Source organism: Aulonocara sp. 'chitande type north' Nkhata Bay, linkage group LG13 (assembly GCF_057382095.1).
Source record: "Aulonocara sp. 'chitande type north' Nkhata Bay isolate Kocher_YH1m ecotype deep benthic linkage group LG13, A_spYH_male_GT1.1, whole genome shotgun sequence".
Classification (NCBI taxonomy): Eukaryota; Metazoa; Chordata; class Actinopteri; order Cichliformes; family Cichlidae; genus Aulonocara; species Aulonocara sp. 'chitande type north' Nkhata Bay.
In genome coordinates this window covers 4569791-4591554 of record NC_141356.1, presented here as the reverse complement: position 1 = coordinate 4591554, position 21764 = coordinate 4569791, and the positions used below count along the sequence as shown (strand labels likewise).

General features: G+C 40.6%; 2 protein-coding genes across 8 annotated transcripts in view; one reads left to right on the top strand and one right to left on the bottom strand.

Moving 5' to 3' along the window:
• The window catches only part of xpo1b (exportin 1 (CRM1 homolog, yeast) b), a 26100-nt gene extending 19763 nt beyond the window's left edge, over positions 1 to 6337 (bottom strand). The window contains exons 1-4 of one of the 4 annotated variants that reach the window (XM_086258330.1): positions 5952 to 6337; positions 4377 to 4508; positions 4045 to 4146; positions 7 to 79 (exon numbers count right to left, since the gene is read on the bottom strand). In XM_086258330.1, the coding sequence (XP_086114456.1) occupies positions 7 to 79; positions 4045 to 4146; positions 4377 to 4502 (301 nt within the window). In that variant the 5' untranslated portion in view covers positions 4503 to 4508; positions 5952 to 6337. Of the gene's footprint in view, positions 1 to 6; positions 80 to 2824; positions 2892 to 4044; positions 4147 to 4376; positions 4509 to 4681; positions 5549 to 5951 lie in introns of those variants that run through there. The other 3 variants (XM_086258332.1, XM_086258333.1, XM_086258334.1) reach the window with 3 other exon arrangements.
• LOC147315487 (uncharacterized) lies at positions 5448 to 21764 on the top strand. 4 transcript variants are annotated; one of them, XM_086258339.1, is made up of 6 exons: positions 5448 to 5659; positions 16768 to 16932; positions 17018 to 17110; positions 17188 to 17442; positions 17558 to 17650; positions 17772 to 21764. In XM_086258339.1, the coding sequence occupies exons 2-6, from the start codon at positions 16840 to 16842 to the stop codon at positions 17943 to 17945; spliced, it is 708 nt and encodes a 235-aa protein (XP_086114465.1). In that variant the 5' UTR covers positions 5448 to 5659; positions 16768 to 16839; the 3' UTR covers positions 17946 to 21764. The 4 variants fall into 4 exon arrangements, with proteins under 4 accessions (XP_086114465.1, XP_086114469.1, XP_086114467.1 ...); XM_086258341.1 differs by lacking the exon at positions 5448 to 5659 and adding an exon at positions 5737 to 7944; XM_086258343.1 differs by lacking the exon at positions 16768 to 16932 and having other exon boundaries at positions 5460 to 5659.

Genomic DNA, 21764 nt, shown 5'->3' with positions numbered 1-21764 from the left:
TTTTACCTTCACACTGATTCCTGGGAAGAATCTTCCATCTGGTTTTGATAACCGTTTCCAGAATTTGGAGAGCATAGTACTGTAACACGCAAGGAAGAAGCAGCATTAGGACAAAGCTGTTATGACAGCATCCAACAATAAGAAGTGCCCACCTTTAATCCAAAAACAGTATGAAGTGGACCAGTCTGCAATAACTTGCATTTCTAAACTAGATTGCACTGAACCACATTTCATGCAGATTTTGTAGTGTGCAACACTTTCAACTTTCTTTTTTTTTTAAAAATATAGATATATATATATTTGTACAAGCAGCATTATGCTGGAACACTGCAGAAGCCCTGCTGTTATTCTCAGCATCACACCAGACACAAAAAAAAGGAGAAAAAAAAAAAGAAAGAAAAAAGGCAACCCATTAACCAGCTTTGTCACAGATTGCTTCAAAAGGGAGTCAAATGGCCTAGAAGACACAACAAGGTTTAAACGCCTCTATCTAGGCTACATGGACCTTTGTAGGGTTGGGCATCGAGAACTGTTTTTAAAGGACAATTTGTTCAAGTGCAATATTGCTACAGGTTTCTTTTGTCCCTTAAACTGATTGTGCTTTAAGACCCCTTAAAGCAAATTCTGAGCCCACTGTGCTTCAGTCTACATTAAAGGTGGAGCATGCATCATACAAGTACCCACCACAGGAGTCTGTGGGATGTTCTGGGGCAACTGGACAACTGTACAGGTTTCCACTGCAGAACTCATATTACCTTTCTGACTGTTGTTCTTTTCAGGGAGGAAAACCTGCTGTGGGGTCGATAGGACCGGATATCCTAAAAATATAACCAGCGTTTCTGCTGCCAACTAGCAAGAGCAACATTTTAGTTAGAGCCTGACCAAAAAATTAGATATTGGACAATAGCCCTCTTTTCTCCACCTCAGACACACAAAATATAAAAATCAAATTTATTTTCTGCTCAGATCAGCTGGTTGTTGTGTTTGCCAACAGGGAGGCTGCAGCGCACCCACTGGTGGGCAACATGTTTGAAGGGTGTTTCTCTCACCTCATTTTCTTTTAGTTTTTACATTTTCATTCATCAAAGGATACTGACACATCGGAAAATGGGTCATATCAGCCAATCGCTACAGTGAAATAAAACAGAGGTTCAATATAAGCTCATACATACTGAGGAAGAATTTATGGATATATACTTTGTGGCTATTTTTCATACCTGTTAAAAGTGTCACAACAATGCCAACATTAACAACCATCAAACCTTGAGAACTCCTCGATACTAACAGTCTGTGTAAACACAGTGACTGTCTAGGTTGCTCACAATTCTACATAACCACTCTTTCACTAAAGGCATGCCATTTTCTCAGGTTCACAACTCTGTCATTACTTGTATGAAGTCAATCTGTTTTTTCTCTAGTTCCTGCAATTAAAAAAAAGACAAAAGGAACAAAACCCAACCAACAAATAAGCAGTTTTAGCTGAAAATGCTGCAGATATCAAATATATACAAACACACATTTATTTGACACTTTTTGTAATACCAAAGGTTTGTCTCTGTTCCTATGAAAAATATAATTACAGCTCATGCAATAACTTGCCAGAACTACCTCATAACATTGTAAGTTCCTTCAGACTGACAATCCATCAAACTCAGTTGCATTTTTCAAACTGTATCTCGTGGATCAAATTTCACTGTGGCCCTCCAACAGAGACATACATTTTTTCGCTTATTTTAAAGCAGAGATTTTTTTTGGGACTGAAAGCCCTTTAAAATTGCAGTATTTTCAACATCTGAATTTTTTTTTTTCCCCAGACGCAGCATGTTCACAAAAAGCTAAAGCCAGAGATCGCTATGAAATTCAAAATTGTTATCCCCACTGACAAATCACAAAACTTTGCCTTTAAAGGTCGTTTCTTTATAATAACCAGAATTTAAGGAAGTGAAGCACCAACCTAGCTACAAAAAAAGAAAAGAAAATAACAACAGTATCATGTTGTCGATACCCAACCCTAAACTCTAGTCCATTTTCTTTACAATGCTTCATTTCTAACTTAAATTCAACTTTACCTGGTGTGTCATAAAGAACAGCAGGACCACCACAGATTACACTAATTTAAATCACTTACTTGTGAAGCATAAAGAAATAAAAATATAATTTGTTAATCCAAGTTAGTTTATGATCTGATGTTACTTCAGCTGACTGTTTCAACTGTAGGGATCATCACTTGAGACCATGAGTCAATAAATTAAAAAAAAAAAAAAAAAGAAGAAGAAGAAAAAAAAATAGTAGTAAGAAATGACTTGTATTACAGGATGTTATTAAAGCAAGATTAACAGTGTGCTACGGACAATGGATGCTGGAAGATTAAAGGTGAAAGCTCCTTATAACAAGCTGACTGTACACCACTCGCAGGTGTCACCTGGAGCGCTGCATTAAATTCTGCCGTGTTTTATTTCACCTTTAATTACCGGACTACACAAACCACCGCGCAAGGTAAGAAGAGAGAAATTACAAGTAGGAAACTGCGAAATGCCTTGCAACATTTCAGCTCACAGAGGTGCATCTTAAGAAGAGGCCATGACGAGAGAACTCAGCTGTACCGTTTAAAAAAAAAAAAAGAAAGAAAAAAAAGAAAAAAGGAAAAGCATGAGAGCGAGGTGGGAACAGTGCCATGATCCCTACAGTTGAAATTAAATCTTTTCGTGTCTCTTTACAATAGATCCTACTGACTGCAGCCTGCACCCACCCTCTGTCCAATGAAACAGATGCAATAAAAACGGATGAACAGAATTCAGTCAAAGGGAATTTAAAAAGGGTAGACCTTGTGGAGGCCTGCCGTCAAAGCCTAGCTGTGTCATGATGCACAGGATGACACACCCCTTCTCTTCCTATTACAAGCCATAAACATAATGGAACATTGTGATTAATATCAAAAAGTCACAACTTGAAATCATGACAATTTCAAATATAGCTACTGTAGTTAATTAAAAAACAAACAAACAAACAAAAAAAGGCAGACACCCAAAGTGCTTTGAAACTGGGCATTTTTCAAACTTATCACTGAAGATAGAATGCAGGATTCGAGAGGTGTTTACCTTGTTTCCTCAATTATCCCTATTTATTTGGCAAATTTATGAATTTTAAAGTGATATTGATACATCAAGAACTCAGATTAGTATTGAATGTCAGTATTAAAAGCAGTCTTACAAGCAAGCAAAAATAAATAAAATACAAATGAAAAACAAGTATCAACATTACTTTGAGGAAGTTGTGTATGATTTGCACTTCAATTAATTCATACCATGTAAATATTATTCTTTGATTATGGATATGTACTGGCTTTAACAGCACAATTCATCTGTAAATCTTTGACATCTGAATGGTTACAAAGTCAAACGTTTACCATTCACAACTGGTTGCTTAACTAGCGGTACCACCATGCAGAAGCAGCACAACATACACTTGCAAACAGATGTCCTAGAAACACACAAGACCCAAATCTTTAAATAGTTACCAAGATTCATTCGGTTTTCTTAAATCAAAAAAAACATACAACCACATAAGCAGAAATGCCAAATACACTTTACATCTATGTAAATGTTAATTATTAGCAGGTGTGGAAAGTTACTTTAACCATCTTTCATAACCCTTTATATTACCACACAAACAGGATTGGCATGCATGGAGTTTTATGATAGTTGTATTTAGAGAAGTACGTTTTAATAATACAACAGTAAGATGACAGAAAGCCTCCATTGTTTGTCTGCTAGGTTCAGATCCAACAGAATTCAGAAGGACAGGGGTCCTGCATAGCTCAGCAGTTAGGGCATGAGACAAACACTGCAAGTGCATAAAGGCTGCTTCCAACAAAAAGATCCACTACAAAGTATCTTTTATATAAATGAAAGCATGGTATAGGCTAACCACTATGACGTAGGGTGAAGCTTTTATGTTGTTTTGTGTGCTGGCTAAAAATACTTCTTCCTCAAAGTACATGCAAGTTTCCTTTCAACAGCATTTTGCAGGTAAGAGTTAACTTACTTTGGTGTTCATGTTCTGGGAGAACTCAAGGATGGTATCCACTCTCGTCCAGGCATCTGGGTGCTCTTTTAAGTGTGTCAACACTTCTTGTGCCATTCTTTGCTGTAAATCGATGAGGATAACACTTTAGAATTAACACTGAGGTGATATGAAAAGAATTGCAAGGAAAATGCAACAGTAAAGTCAACATTGTCTGTCTTACAAAAAGTCAATGTGTTACTCTCAGGTGAATGTAAAGTGGAACTTAAAAGAAGAAATTTACAAGCAGCTTCTTTCAGATATGGTGTAGAGATAGAGAGAGAGAGTTAGAGAGAGAGAAAAGGATAACATACCTGTGGTCCTACCCCATGATACAGACAGTTCACCACATTATCCAGCAGATTGATATCCAGTTTCTGGTTGAAGTCCAGCAGCTGCTGTGCTGCATGGTCTGCTAACATTGTCATAACTGCTGGCATAGAGCTCTGCAACAAGGACAGGGGGCGGGGGTCATGAGTGCACAGAACGCATTTAACAGACAAAGTCATGTGAACTGTGTGTTTAGAAACCATTCTTAACAGCTGACCGTGTAACAAACATCTGCTAGACCAACCACTGAGATGTCATTTTAAGATATTAGGCTCATGGTGTCACATGCCTGTCATGTTCAAAAAGTACAGGAAAGCTCCTGGTTCCTTTGCTGGACTCCGTTTAGGAAACTTCAAACTGGCTGAAAATGCTGGACATAGTACTCTGGTTTACACCAGGAGCCCAGGGACTCGAGCAGCAAAAGCCAAAATAACTTAAAATCAATCTCAGTATAATTCCAAACCTTTTATTAGAGAAAGAGAGTTACAGCGCCACGTTATCTTTAAAAAAACAGGCCAGTATTGATCCGTAAACAGATGAGTGCACTATTCAGAAAGCCGAAGTCAATGACACTGCGCTTTTGCTTTAAACAAACAACTTAACAGCTGACTCAGACACAGTTACAAGCAGGCTTTTAATCCGTCCGTGGTGCCTGCGTTGTTTCACTAACCAAGCACTCATTTCTACAACTGCATTAGTATCATTAAATGAGCCACGTGCCGCATATACTATCCGACGTCACGTTGTTTACGTCTGTAAAACACCGAGCACACCGCGAATGACTGGCAGCAACAGTTAAAAAAACAACAAACGCATCTTACAACCACGTCTACCTAGTAGCATCACCCGCTAATTTAAAAAAAAAAAGAGAGAGAGAGAGCACAAGCGCGTCTCCCGCACACATTAACCAGCCACTAGGATTCACCCCACACATGTGCTCCCTCACTTCTCACTCCAACCACTCCCACCGAGGATACCAGGGACGGAGGGTGCTCATAAATAAATTTTACTCGCTGTGTCGTCACCGCTGTTTAGAGAAGTTAGCGCTTCTTGCTGCGACTCTACTCCAAAGACTAGAAACGATTATGGGCCATTTTCCGGTACAGTACGGTAAAGTTAATACTGACGCCGTTTAGCACCTAGCAACATCAACTCGACATCCGCTCGCATCACGTACACGAGTGATGCTGCCTCGGTGGGAGAGGCGCGGATTTAATCTCACGCAGTTTGGTGCTCGTCTGCAGCGTCGCACGTAACGTCAAAAGAGGTAGTCTGATTATGCGTTTAGTTCAGTAAAGTTACAACACTTTCTCTGACAGCCAGCGTTAGCTTATTTTTAAGTGGCAAATGCTAGCAAGCGGACAGCCGATGGCTATTTGGTTATCCCCACTGATGCCATTGCATTCTGAATTAGCATGTCGTTACATGAGCTTAAAGGCAAATTACAAGATAACACAGGTTAATGTGCACACCAAGATGCATTTTATTCTCTATAAAGGGTAAAGCCAAGACACGTTAATCACAGCATGGCAGGTTCGTACTTCACCCCAGTTACCTACCTAATATCCGAGGCTCTGACTGAAAAGAGTGGCGTTTGCCAAAAAAAAAAGCTACTAGGTACTTTGAGTACTTCAGAGTATCTGATGATTACAAAAGATTTCCTATCTCTGCAGCGTTGACTATCTCCAGCTCCAGTAGTGAATGATGTCTGGCTGGTAAGAACCACTGATGTGGATTCCAAAACTACTATCACAGTAGACCTAACAATCTGTTACTCCGATACATTTTACGAAACTAAGTAAACCTTGATTCACTAATTTATTCTTTACTCTAATAATTTTCCAGCAGGGTGGTATAGAGGTTGTGTGCCTGCGCCTCCTCTCTTCTCTCCTCTCAAGCAACTAACTCGCAACCGGTTGAAACCGGTTCAGACTGGGAGATTCCATCTCGGTTTAGTTTTCAGCCGATGGCGCCGCGTAAAGTTTGGACTTAGGTTACGCCCAGGCCGCGCTGTGATTGGCTGTGTCTCTGGCGAAGACTTCCTACTTGGCGTCCCATTGAAGGATCGGCCTGTCAGTTTATTTCAATTCGCACAAGCGCCCACGCGACTACTCCGCCCGGAGAGAAAAAGAGGGCAGACTCCCTTGCAGAATGGACTTCTACACGACTCCGTTTTACAGAATGGCGAATAACTTCTCGACCCGACTTTTGTGTCAAAACTGAGCTTTAACATAAACATTTCAATTATTTGAGCAATTACAAGAAATAACTGGAGCGCGAGCGTGCAGCACGCGGAGCAAAAGTAATGGCGTTTGATGTTTGTTATCCATTTAAGCCTCTCTGTGGAAGTTTTGCTATTTTGAAGCCAAATATAGCCAGAAGGCAGAGTGCCTAGTTCATGCAGGTAGCCTGTTGGTTTGAATGATGTGATAAACCGCAACTACCATTCATTTTGCCTGTTGCTCGTAAGCTGGTAATTTTCCACCAGCCACGAGTGGGCGTGGTTACATGATCATGAACGCACGGGGTTAGAAAAACGACCTGGAGCAGAATTTGTTTCCCCGAATGGGTAACGCTACCAAAGTGAACGGGGGACATTATGTGTATATATATATATATATATAGTGTCAGCAGCAGCCGGACGGTAAATGCAGAAACGCTGTCTTGTATTTTCCTATTTGAGCGCCATATATTCAATGCACCGCTGTCAATGGAGGACGCAAACGTGACAGCGTTTTTTTCCCCTCCTCTGTGGTCACGTGGTCCAGCGCGCTACTTGATGGAAAAATACTGGATTTGGTGTGTAGCGGAGACAGTACACAGCCCAGTAAAGTCATTCTGAGAGGATATTTCGAAGGGCGTTTTGAATGTTTACCCAGCAACACTATCTACCGCTCATTCTTTATGTTTCTTAGAAACCTGTAAGACTCGCTTTTTATTATTATTATTATGATGATGATGTCAAAGTAGTCAGAGGTGGGAAGTAATATCTATTTTTAAAGTCCAAGTCGGACTGAGATGCACGTCAGTCAGTGAAATTGCGCAAACTGCAAGAAAATCCATTACCAGTCGGGTTGTTTCAGAGTTGCACGCTGCTCATGAGAAGCGTACGTGTTATGTTATAGTGCATGTCATGATGATACACTACAAGGGGAACTGACTGCACACAACTTGCAGTGTAATGTCAAAGCTATTCGTATTAATGAAAAGTTTTTTTTCTTTTTGCATATTTTCCATGTCGAAAATAAGTTATGTTATTTCACCTGTTCTGCCAGTGTGCCAATGGCGTCCCAGTGTCCTTGGATCAGCCTCACACCTCAGACAGTTGGCCTATATCCGAGCCTTTGTTATTAACAAACAAGATTTCAAAGCCTATTATCTATGTGTGGAGTCATGCACGCCATTTGCTTTGCCCTCCGTCCTGTCACAGAGTGCCTGACCCTCAGGAGGACAGGATGTGCACATTTCTAGATACAAACAGGTCATCCTGCTTTTTGGGAATGTAATAGACTAGGCAAAGCTATCTGAAGTCCAATTTATATTATGTGTAAGGTAAGACGTATTAACATTGGGATATGCTTTAACTGTGGTGGCTTATCATTTAAATATAGTGCATGCACATAGTTGTCCACCCTTGTGAGTTTGACAGTTGTAATATATATATGCAAACAAATAAGTAAGTATGATAGACTGCTATTTTTAATGCCCAACAGGAAAGTGTAAGTGCAAATCAACAAACCTCCAAGTAGGTGTGTGACCTCTGCAGGAAAAAGTGTCAGGTACAATTTATAGCGAAGCCTCAGATATTGAAAAATGGATCTAAACCCATACCACAGCTGAAGGCTGATTTTTTTTTTTCCCCATAAAGCCAGAAAAGCTTTTTTTAAACATCAGCCGTGTCTTCACTGTAGGGTCCACCAGTGCCCTTATCATAGAAAGTAGGCCACACTGTTTAAAGTTTATGTCACTCTGATATCATTAAAAATAGATGTAGTACTATGAAAATCCTCATCGTGTCATTCATTTTCCCACCCTACACGAGCCCAGCTGCCCGCAGGGCCTCACTGTCCACACAAATGAGGTTCTCTGGTAGAGCGGTGCTGGAATTTATTTTCAAACATGTGTGAAGTTTGGAGGTAACCAAGCTCGATCAGGCACAGGCTGGTTAAAGCTTGTTCTCTCTGGCTGGAGCCTAGTAGGCCATTTACATATATTATCGTTGCACCACACTAGTGGGCTGACCTCTATGTGGCAATCAACTTAAAAAAAAAAAAACATATTGAAAGTTGTTGTGCTGGCTCATACTCCTCTTGTCCCAGTGCCCGAATGGTCAGCTTTGGCATGCAGGTCTATGATAGGAAAAGGAGAAATGAAAAGTGGTGCATAATTTCAGGGTATTATTGCGCAATGATTCCAGTGTGACAGAAAAAGTCAACTTGTTGTCAACTCTGTGGGCTGTTTAAACAATGCGTTTTACTTGCTTGTACCAGCTGCTGGTCGGTACAGGAAACTAATCTGTGCTACAGAGAATAAAAACACTCATTGTTTTTTGATTAGCCTCTGACTCTAGCCCATGTTAAAGTCAGGACCTTATAAACAATTAATAGCGCCATCTCCTGCTGTAGAAGTGTTTCACACTCCTGCGTCTAAGATGTGATTTTGGAGTGCCATCTGCTGGAGAAATGGCTTCTTTTTTTTGCTATCGCTGAGATCAAATCTCAAAGCAGTATTTCTATTTCCATTGTATTTGCAATATTGAGGTATTATAATTTTCTGAGCTTTGTCCACAGTCTTACAAATTTGGATCTTGGGTGTCATTTTAATGAGCTGTAGAAAGTCTAATGGTCTCTTAAAGTGTGTGTTGGTTATCTGGGTTACCAAAAAATTCTGGGTTCCAAACCAAAGTTAACTTATCAAATTGAAGCTTAAATCAGTGCTCATATGGAGACCTTTGCTGTAGGCAATACACATAGATATTTTGTTTCTAAATCTATGCTTAAGTTTTTAGTTTTAAATGCAAAAAACAAAGATTTAACATCTCTAAAGCACATAACAGAGGATGAAGAACCCCTCATTTCTTTACAGGGAGTGCAGAATTATTAGGCAAGTTGTATTTTTGAGGAATATTATTGAACAACAACCATGTTCTCAATGAACCCAAAAACTCATTAATATCAAAGCTGAATGTTTTTGGAAGTAGGTTTTAGTTTTAGCTTTTTTAGGGGGATATCTGTGTGTGCAGGTGACTATTACTGTGCATAATTATTAGGCAACTTAACAAAAAACAAATATATACCCATTTCAATTACTTATTTTTACCAGTGACACCAATATAACATCTCCACATTCACAAATATACATTTCTGACATTCAAAAACAAAACAAAAACAAATCAGCGACCAATATAGCCACCTTTCTTTGCAAGGACACTCAAAAGCCTGCCATCCATGGATTCTGTCAGTGTTTTGATCTGTTCACCATCAACATTGCGTGCAGCAGCAACCACAGCCTCCCAGACACTGTTCAGAGAGGTGTACTGTTTTCCCTCCTTGTAAATCTCACATTTGATGATGGACCACAGGTTCTCAATGGGGTTCAGATCAGGTGAACAAGGAGGCCATGTCATTAGTTTTTCTTCTTTTATACCCTTTCTTGCCAGCCACGCTGTGGAGTACTTGGACGCGTGTGATGGAGCATTGTACTGCATGAAAATCATGTTTTTCTTGAAGGATGCAGACTTCTTCCTGTACCACTGCTTGAAGAAGGTGTCTTCCAGAAACTGGCAGTAGGACTGGGAGTTGAGCTTGACTCCATCCTCAACCCGAAAAGGCCCCACAAGCTCATCTTTGATGATACCAGCCCAAACCAGTACTCCACCTCCACCTTGCTGGCGTCTGAGTCGGACTGAAGCTCTCTGCCCTTTACCAATCCAGCCACGGGCCCATCCATCTGGCCCATCAAGACTCACTCTCATTTCATCAGTCCATAAAACCTTAGAAAAATCAGTCTTGAGATATTTCTTGGCCCAGTCTTGACGTTTCAGCTTGTGTGTCTTGTTCAGTGGTGGTCGTCTTTCAGCCTTTCTTACCTTGGCCATGTCTCTGAGTATTGCACACCTTGTGCTTTTGGGCACTCCAGTGATGTTGCAGCTCTGAAATATGGCCAAACTGGTGGCAAGTGGCATCTTGGCAGCTGCACGCTTGACTTTTCTCAGTTCACGGGCAGTTATTTTGCGCCTTGGTTTTTCCACACGCTTCTTGCGACCCTGTTGACTATTTTGAATGAAACGCTTGATTGTTCGATGATCACGCTTCAGAAGCTTTGCAATTTTGAGACTGCTGCATCCCTCTGCAAGATATCTCACTATTTTTCTGAGCCTGTCAAGTCCTTCTTTTGACCCATTTTGCCAAAGGAAAGGACGTTGCCTAATAATTATGCACACCTGATATAGGGTGTTGATGTCATTAGACCACACCCCTTCTCATTACAGAGATGCACATCACCTAATATGCTTAATTGGTAGTAGGCTTTCGAGCCTATACAGCTTGGAGTAAGACAACATGCATGAAGAGGATGATGTGGACAAAATACTCATTTGCCTAATAATTCTGCACTCCCTGTATATTTTGTTGCCAAAATAGGTGCAGCTTTTTACTGAGACATGTCCAAACAAAACTGGAAACACAGTGTATAAGACTATTCTAATAAGCTTGAAAGTCTTGAAACTTGAACTCCATCAAGTTTAACAAGCTCTCAAACACCACTGGTTGACAGAGCCTGTACCGTGTTTTACAGATGGCAGTAGATACTCCCTGCTGTACCTCTAAGACCTATTTCCACTGATTTTCAGTCCAATTCTTGTGCAGTTTAGCATGCCTCAGCCTTTGACATGACTTTTGGAAAATGTCCATCTGATGTAGATAGGCCTGACATTTCTTTCTTTTTTTTGACCTCCACTTTCCTAAAAAACAATTTAAGCAAAAAATGCACATCGTGCCCAGATAGACCAGGTTTTTGACTAACAGCTCTTTGGGAAGCACCTTATCACTTGATCATTAACAGAAATATCTAATCAGCCAATCACGGCAGCAACTCAAGGGGGGGTAAGTTTTCGGACATTGCTCACTTACTGGAATTTTTCCACACGACCACAGAGAATGGTAAGAAAAAGAGAAAATATCCAGTGAGCAGCAGTTGTTGTCGAAGGTCAGAGGAAAATGGCAACATTGCTTTGAGTTACTAGGATGGTAAAAGTAACTGAAATAACTGCTTGTTACACCCAAGGTATGAAGACAGAATCTTGAACACAACATGCTGAACCTTGAAGCAGATGAGCACACTGGGTGCTATGCATGTCAGCTAAAATCAGAAAACTGAGGCTACACAGGCTCACCAGACCTGGACAACAGAAGATGGGAAAATCATCGCTTGTTCTGATGACTCTCGATTTCTGCTGCAACATTCAGATATTAGAGTCAGAATTTGGCATAAAAAATGGAAACATGGATCCATCCTACCTTGTATCAAGAGTTCAGGCTGGTGGTGGTTGTGTAAAGTTGTTGGGGAATTTTTTTAACACATTTTTGGTCTCTTAGTACCCACTGAACATAACTTGAATTCCAGAGCCTGTCTGATTGTTTTTGCTTACGATGTATGTTCTTTTATGTTCTCATCTTCTGACGGCTGCTTCCAACAGGATAACACACTCAAATAATCTCAAACAGCTCTCATACAGCAAGTGTCATTCAGGTCAGCGGGTGTGTTCAAGTTTTCATGAAATGCTTCAACTTTTCATTCACATCTGGAAAGCCAAATAAGATAAAGGTCAAGCTGTCTGGAATACCCTATTACCCGTCCTCAGACTGAGTTTAAACACGACTTATAAGTGGTGATGAAATATTGTCTTTTAACAGTGAAGTTTAAAACATATGAAACGTCCTCTAACATCTACAGGGAGTGCAGAATTATTAGGCAAATGAGTATTTTGTCCACATCATCCTCTTCATGCATGTTGTCTTACTCCAAGCTGTATAGGCTCGAAAGCCTACTACCAATTAAGCATATTAGGTGATGTGCATCTCTGTAATGAGAAGGGGTGTGGTCAAATGACATCAACACCCTATATTAGGTGTGCATAATTATTAGGCAACGTCCTTTCCTTTGGCAAAATGGGTCAAAAGAAGGACTTGACAGGCTCAGAAAAGTCAAAAATAGTGAGATATCTTGCAGAGGGATGCAGCAGTCTCAAAATTGCAAAGCTTCTGAAGCGTGATCATCGAACAATCAAGCGTTTCATTCAAAATAGTCAACAGGGTCGCAAGAAGCGTGTGGAAAAACCAAGGCGCAAAATAACTGCCCATGAACTGAGAAAAGTCAAGCGTGCAGCTGCCAAGATGCCACTTGCCACCAGTTTGGCCATATTTCAGAGCTGCAACATCACTGGAGTGCCCAAAAGCACAAGGTGTGCAATACTCAGAGACATGGCCAAGGTAAGAAAGGCTGAAAGACGACCACCACTGAACAAGACACACAAGCTGAAACGTCAAGACTGGGCCAAGAAATATCTCAAGACTGATTTTTCTAAGGTTTTATGGACTGATGAAATGAGAGTGAGTCTTGATGGGCCAGATGGATGGGCCCGTGGCTGGATTGGTAAAGGGCAGAGAGCTCCAGTCCGACTCAGACACCAGCAAGGTGGAGGTGGAGTACTGGTTTGGGCTGGTATCATCAAAGATGAGCTTGTGGGGCCTTTTCGGGTTGAGGATGGAGTCAAGCTCAACTCCCAGTCCTACTGCCAGTTTCTGGAAGACACCTTCTTCAAGCAGTGGTACAGGAAGAAGTCTGCATCCTTCAAGAAAAACATGATTTTCATGCAGGACAATGCTCCATCACACGCGTCCAAGTACTCCACAGCGTGGCTGGCAAGAAAGGGTATAAAAGAAGAAAAACTAATGACATGGCCTCCTTGTTCACCTGATCTGAACCCCATTGAGAACCTGTGGTCCATCATCAAATGTGAGATTTACAAGGAGGGAAAACAGTACACCTCTCTGAACAGTGTCTGGGAGGCTGTGGTTGCTGCTGCACGCAATGTTGATGGTGAACAGATCAAAACACTGACAGAATCCATGGATGGCAGGCTTTTGAGTGTCCTTGCAAAGAAAGGTGGCTATATTGGTCGCTGATTTGTTTTTGTTTTGTTTTTGAATGTCAGAAATGTATATTTGTGAATGTGGAGATGTTATATTGGTGTCACTGGTAAAAATAAGTAATTGAAATGGGTATATATTTGTTTTTTGTTAAGTTGCCTAATAATTATGCACAGTAATAGTCACCTGCACACACAGATATCCCCCTAAAAAAGCTAAAACTAAAAACAAACTAAAACCTACTTCCAAAAACATTCAGCTTTGATATTAATGAGTTTTTTGGGTTCATTGAGAACATGATTGTTGTTCAATAATAAAATTATTCCTCAAAAATACAACTTGCCTAATAATTCTGCACTCCCTGTATAGGCACATAACACATCAGTTACAGGCAAATGTTGTGCAAAAGCTCAGTGCTAAAATCCAAGTGTCACATAGTGTTACTAGCGACAGAGGTTACCTGTTGAAAGCTTACACTGAAGATTGTTTGTTTGGGTTTTTTAGCCCAAATTCAGTACCCTGAGGAGCTGGAATTTATGAATGTTAGATGATCAGCAGCTCAGGCATGAAGTGTTAGGCCGCTTAAAATCACAGAGCGGGGTCAGTGGATGCCGAGGCACGTGCTGCACCGAGGTCACCAACTTTCTGCAGATTCAATTACTACAGACCTCCAAACGTCATGTGACCTTCAGATTAGCTCAAGAACAGTGCACAGAGAGCTTCATGAAATGGGTTTTCATGGCATCTAAGCCTTACATCTCCAAGTGCAATGCTGGATGTAGTGGTGTAAAGCACACTGCCACTGGACTGTAGAGTGCAGACGTGTTCTCTGGAGTGACAAATCACGCTTCTCAGTCTGACAATCCAATGAACATCTGGGTTTGGCAGTTGCAAAGAGGATGAAAGCAATGGGCCTTATAATGATCTGAGTCTGACTTATACCTGCCATAGAGGTATAAGATGTAACAAATCAGATTCTAGCCACAACTGTCTGTTTAGTCAAGTTTAGCCAGTCAAAAAGAAAAAAAAATTAACTGTCTGCCCAGGCAGCCAGCCTACGTCATACGGCACACACACTGAATATTCAACTCCATTTGGATGGTAGCTGATAGAAAGTGTAGTTCTTACACTTTGATCTGTGCACAGTAAATGCATTTGGATGTTGTACAGCAGGAGCAGAGCCTAAGTAGCCACTGTGATTTTCAAAGTAAAGCTGCCGAAACACAGCTGTGTGTTTAAGAATTGTTAAATAAGTTCAGTTTTTAGTATTTTCCTTTAAGTGCTGGTACGTTTTACTAGCACAATACTAAGATTACATGTTTTTTTCTTAATGTCAGTCTCTTTACCTTCGAGTTCGGTTTGATTGGCACTTGTTTTCTGCCTCAGCTCTGTCACTGCTTCCTTGTGCAAACAGGGCCTGGAGGGATTTAAAAACATGGACACAGACAATTCAACTATTGAAGAGAGTATGTTGAGATGATAGAAGAGGCACTTTGATGACCTGATGAATCCAGAGTTAGTGTTTTGGAGATAAAGGTAGAGAGGCAAGACTGAGATTTGGACATGTTGAGAAGATGGATAGTGGATATATTTGACAAAGGATATTGAAGATGGAGCTTCCAGGCAGGAGGAAAAGAAGATCACAGAGAAGATTTGTGGATGTAGGGGAGGATGATCTGACCCCTGACGCCTAGGGAAAAGTTAAACTCATCTGGTAGTTCATGAATTCAACAGCAGGTGGCACTGTTGAATAAAATAATGACTTGAGTTTCAAACCTTCAGCAGCTCATGTGCTCAAGAACAGCTTCTAAATGCAAAACAACACATGAGACCATCTGTGGAAGTGATAAGAAGGTCACTATGCATCAACAATTTTACACAGGATCATATGTTAGTAGATTTTTTTTATTGTGAAATCTAATTAATGGGTGAAAAAGATCTAAGATCAGCGACAAAGGACAGCTGGACCAACTGAATATACATTGAAAAGAGGTGAGTAAAGGAAGTAAATGTAGTCGGGTGCAGTGGAACAGCAGAAGCAAAGAAGTGTTCCAAGACGAGGCTCATTAATCTCGTTTAAAAAATGGTATAAAGGCTGATCTTCTTATACACGAGTGTGACTCTCCTGAGTGTGTCTCTATCAGCCATTCACAGCAGCTCCAACATTGCTTGCAAAGCCAACAAATTTTTTCAGTTTCACAATTGCAGGATGTCGCAGACGGCAGCCTTGATGCATAGCTGCAAATGAAAAAGTTTAAAAAAGAAGTAGAATTCACCTTTGTGAGGAGACACTCCCGGCAAATCACGCTGTTTTGATAGGTACAGTGGAACAAGAGGGTTTTAGGGGGGAGGAGAAACACATTATACTGTAAGTACTTTTAAAAAAACATTCCTACACTGTACAGCTGTAAGTTATTTTAAGTATTTAGTAATTTGGGGTGTTTAGAGAAAAGGGTTTATGTGACGTAAGCCAGCAAACTAAAGTGATGAAGGAGTTTTGAAGGAAGTTAGGCAGCTACAATGAAGCCATTGTAATGCTCTCTAAGAAAGGGTTCAGATGGGATCCTGAAGGCAACAATGAATCAATGCTCAGTGTTTTCTTTTAATCTGTGAAAATACAGAAATAATCACAATCTTTTAAAGAACTCCTGTTTCTACTGCAGAATGAATGTGGCACTAATCTGCTGATATTGACTTTGTCTGTCATCATTTCCCTCTGGTCATCACCACGAGGACATTTTAATTTGTGGAAACACAGTATTCAGCCACCTTTCTGCAAACAACAACAACAACAACAACAACAACAAACAAAAGGCATTCCCAGCTGTACTTTGTATGTCTACAGTCAAATATGTGAAAACCACTTTTCTTTTCATGTCATGACTTTAAGTAACAGTAAGGCATTTTTACATTCACGCGTCACTTGAGTCCAGAATTGCTGTTAAATAGTTGAACAAAACTCATCACTCGCCCTGGACGTGTGAGTCCATGTTTTCTATTTCACAACATGAAATATTATTTAGAATATGAATGGGGTCTGAATGCCAAAATTAAGTTAGTTCTGCTGTAAGGTGCAGATTTGCATCATGTTGCTAGGAAACAAACTGGTTTGAATCAAATTTATTTTCAAAGCTGTAACGGTGTCTTACTTTTAGGATTTCTGTCACAGGCCTACACTTGGTTACAACTCTGCTTATTTTACAAATTTGTTTTTGTTTTTCTTCAGTTGACATGTGACCAAATCTGCACTCAAAAGCTGTATTCTGAAATTACAGTTAAGTTTTGATGCATAATTGCAATGGACGCCATCAGATATGAAAACTGCTATGCACCCAGTGAGGTTTCCAAACAGACGGTTCCTTCAGACTGGAGAAATGTTGAGTGGACCGACGTACGTTTCCCTTCTGCTTTCTGAGGATCATAACAGGACGTCAGCTCTGTGCTTTGCTGTCTGACTCTGTGCTTTACTCTGACAGAAAATGAAAGTCTATCTGAATTCTGACCAAGCTGTTACTGCCAAGGATCTGCTCAGCATGTTCTCATCTTTTGGATGTGTCATCTCTGTTCAGGTAACTGTCTTACAAACGTGCTTTAGAAATGCAAAATTCACTTTCATTTGCTTCACGATTTTCCTCTCGTACTTCAGACGATTGTGAAAAACAATCACAGATACGGGATGGTGCATTACCGCAGTGCCGATGAAGCTGCCGTGGCTTTGAGGGAAATGAAGAGCAGCACCAAAGTCTTCTTCGTAGCTCAAGTAGGCATCAGGGAGGTCAGAGAGGGCCCCAAGGATAAAAGATCCGAACGTCCCCATCGAGCACCACCAGGCAGCTGTAGTTACCGCCCACTGCACAGACGTCCCATTCTGTGGGAACCACTGTTTCCAGCTTACAGACAGGTAATGAAACATTTGGACTCCCACAAAAAAGAAAAAAAATCTTAAGGTTTGTTTTTTATGGCTGATGATGGATGTTTTGATAATTTTATGAAATCTTTTGTTTTTCTCTCGTCAGACTGTGTCTATTGAAATTGATAACCTCCCACGATCTTGGTATGAAAGAGACCTGCTGCTCAGCCTCCTCCCTCCGACCACCATTGATGTAAAGGTGCTTACTCTCCAGCATTTAAAAGCACTGATTCAGAGAAATACATATGTACACAGCACTGAAAGTTTTAAATACTGTTTCTATTGTTTTAACATGTATGCTCTGTATTATGACCGTGCAGATATTTAAGAGAAAAGCCTGTGTGGTCTTGCCGGACTTCTCCAGTGCCTTGAGGCTCAGAGATTTGTTAAACAGTGCCCTTCACCACCTCCGCTTTATCTTTTCACCTCGTGGAAGACGGAGGTGCCCCACAGTGAAGATATCAGCAGCCGGCACCGTGCTCTGCTCTCGGTGACCTGTGACCTCTGCATGCTGTTACATATACAGATCAACACAAAAGCAACAATAACACAACTTCAGTATAATAATAAATGTAAATGCTGCTGTAGAGCTGGACCCATTATTTCTGCATTACATGTGTTACATGATTAAGACCAGAGAAAACAGGAGCTTAAAAGATGGGAAACAATAACACAACCAACATGCACAGTGATCATGGAACCTGAGTGGGATATATTAGAGAGCAAGTGGCCATTTTTTCCTCAAAGTTGCTGTGCTAGAGTCAGTAAAAAGCACAAGGTCCAAAATGTGATGGTTGGATGGCTGGGTCAGCTTTGGGCATCTCCAGATCTCCAGTTCTTGTGGGGTGTTCCTGGTCTGCAGTGGTCAGTATCTATCAAAAGTGATCCAAGGAGGTAACAGTGGTGAACCAATGATCATGGGCCAAGACACTGATACACATGGTGAGTGAAGGCTGGTGGTCCAATCCAGCAGACAAGCTACTGTGGCTCAAACTGCACAAAAAGTTAATGCTGGTTCTGATAGGAAGATGTCACAATACACAGTGTATCGGTTTGCTGTGAATGGGGCTGCATAGCCACAGACAAGTAAGGCAAAACTGGTAGTAAGCAAAAATGCTTCAGGAACGGTTTGAGGAGCACAACAACGAGTTTGAGGTGTTGACTTGGCCTCCAAATCCTCCAGGTCTCAATCCAATCGAGCATCTGTGTACCGGGCAAACAAGTCAGATGCATGGAGGCCCCGCCTCACAAGTTACAAGACTTAAAGAATCTGTTGCTAACATCTTGGTGCCAGCACAAGGTCTTTGTTAGCAACACAACACAGTTTTAGGCAGGTGATCATAATGTTATGACTGATCAATGTATAATCAGGATGCATTGTGTAATACAGGAATTAGAAACACACCTTGCCACTGAACAGTTGACAGAATAATTATAATAATTTTGTTTTCTTTTGGCCCCTGTTACATTTTATTTAAAGCCAAGGGACAAGTTGCTGTTTTTAATCAACTGAGCAGCTTTTTGGAATTAAACAACTGCTTTGATGTCTTACAATTAGCAGTTTAACCACGTTTAACCTAAACATAGTGAATGGCAGATTTTAGTATCACAGGATCTTAGTTCTGCAACTGAGACCATCGACCACAAAGCAATAACAGATCAGATGGCAAACTGTGTGGGACTTCCTGGGACAATGCAAAAGGAGTTTGAGTCCTACTTAAAGGACTGAGATGGCTTTGTGTCTGGATAATTATTAGAGTCTCGAGTTTAATGTGAATGGGTTTTCTGTGAACTCAATTCTACTTTCAGGAGCTGCACTGAGCCCGTGCTGCACTTCTGCACAACAACCACTAGATGGACCATTGGATTCTCCGAAGCAGCCGCACAGACTGAACATGGAATACGTATACTTTACATTATTGTTTCTTTTAATGTTAACTGGATATTTTTCTCAGTTATAAATATTTCTGACATACAAAAACAAATAAATCACTTTTACCTCATTCTATTTCCATTTTAATTTTATATTATAGCACTTATATCACACATCAACTGAGCAGGAAATTGATTTTGCTAGACTCACTCAGCTTATAAGGTACAATAAGTAATTTTTTCAGGTTATGTAAAGAAAAAAAGGAATGTTGTACTCATAAATATACACTGATTAGTGTTTAATTACATCATCCATCAAATTCATGCATTGTCATAAACTTAGAATGAAACCATTAAAAATACATGGGGGCAGGCACTGGTTTGCATGTTATGCTGACTTCATGTATACAGTGACTGAGGTGGATATTGCTGTTATGCCCAGTTGTGTTTTTTTGTCTGTGGCTTGAGACCAGTAACACATGTAGTATGTCTTAAAAGTTACTTTTAATTTAAAGACCACAAATACTTCTTTCAAACTATATGTGACCATTTAATATTTTTATGTGTATATTTTCATCGTCCTTCTCATTATTCCTCCTCAACTCAAGCGTCATCTCCTTAACTGAAGTTGAAATCGTGAATGAATATGTTTGGTTATTCTCAATACTGTCGCAATTACTTTGTCAGATGATAAACAGTTTGATTAAAGTATCAGATCGTGTAAGAGTTTATTCACTAAGTGGCCGAGTCCATTGATGTTAGATCAACAAGACAGTTTCAAGTTTCTTACATTGGCTAACAGCAGCTAACAGCAGCTAACAGCAGCGCTTACTGACAGAATATTCTGGAATATTCTCCATAACTCACCTTGGTATCGCTGAAACGGACACGTGAGCTTCACTGATTCATTGATGTCACAACGAACGAGTGAACTCAGGCGCAGGACTCTGTTGATGTTGAGAATAAACAGTTTATTTACACGATCACCGAGTGCTATATACAAAGTGCGTGGGGAATAGGGCTCCAGGGAATCCAGGGAAGGAGGGGGAAAGCCACACACTTCTTTGGCCACACACACCACTCACCAAAACAATCAAGATTGCAACTCCAGGGGTGGAAACGGGGATGGGTCCAAGAAGATCTATGTACAGGGGAAGACAATTAGAAGCCAGGGAAACACGAGAAACGACGATACACAGGAAAGAGTCGGGGCTACATTGGTGAGTGTCGTACAACGATCCAGTGATGAGAAACGCTGAGCTGTCGCCTAAATAGTGGCTGAAGTTCAGGACAATGAGCTGCAGGTGCGTGATTACTTGCAAGGGCATGGGCCAGAGGTGGGAACCCCAGCAGAGGCGAGCGAGAGAGAAAGGCCAGAGAGAGAAAGCAACAACAGCAACACCGAGATCGTTGGGGAGACACAGGGAACCATGACAATCGAGGCATATCGGAGTCTTTTCGGAAAGTTTTACAGCCTCCTTCGGAGAAATAGATGTGGCATAAACAGCTAACTGACAGCAAACACTCGCTACAATTGTACTGTTGGCCGAGTTGTTTGTCCTACAGTGGCCACCATAGACAGGATTATGCACTTAAATTGGGAGGAGTAAGAAAAAAGCATTCAGTTAACCGTAATCTGCCATGTACTGACATCTAGTGGTTAGATTTTACACGTTGTACCGTTAAGAAATCACAGAAGTCCCATAACCAGTTTTTTTTATAGCTACTTAAATAACTTTTTTCTTTTTAATGTGATTCTTCGTGAGATGAAACATTTATTATTCACTCCTGAACAAAAGTATTTACTGGCCAAAAGCTGAAGTCATAAGGCGGGTTGTAATTTTTCTTCTATAAAAGCAGGTCTGAAGGTAGAAACTCATTGAACCCGTTAATCCTCACTTAGCAGAGCTCTACATTTCTTCCTTTTTTTTCCTGGCCCATAACCTCAGGCTGCATTTACAGTGGTTTTTCTGGACTGTTTACCTTTGGCTAGGTTCATTTGTACAGGTGAAAGCACTGGAAAGGTGAAAGCAACAACCAGCAAACACAGTGACACACCCATCCATCTGTCTGTCAATAACAGCTGTACTGAACCTTCTGTCTTTCTGTGTCATATTCCTTCCATGTTTACCTATCATGATTAGCTATCTGCTAACATCTCTCTTCCTGTCTTATCGCCTGCAATTGACACTTATCTTTACGATTATTGAGCTTATTGAAGCTATTTTTATACATGGGCAAGGGCCCAGAGGCAGTTACATTTTTAGTTCAGTTGGAAGTTGGCTTATGGAAGTTTTGAGGGATTCAAAATTCCCCTTTGGTTCGGGTTACGAGTTTTGCATAAACAAAGCGAGTTGCTGTTTATCAGTGGAAAACACTGCATCTAATTAATCAAACTATCTTTCAACTGTCATATCGCTGACTTTCCCCTCATCTGCCTG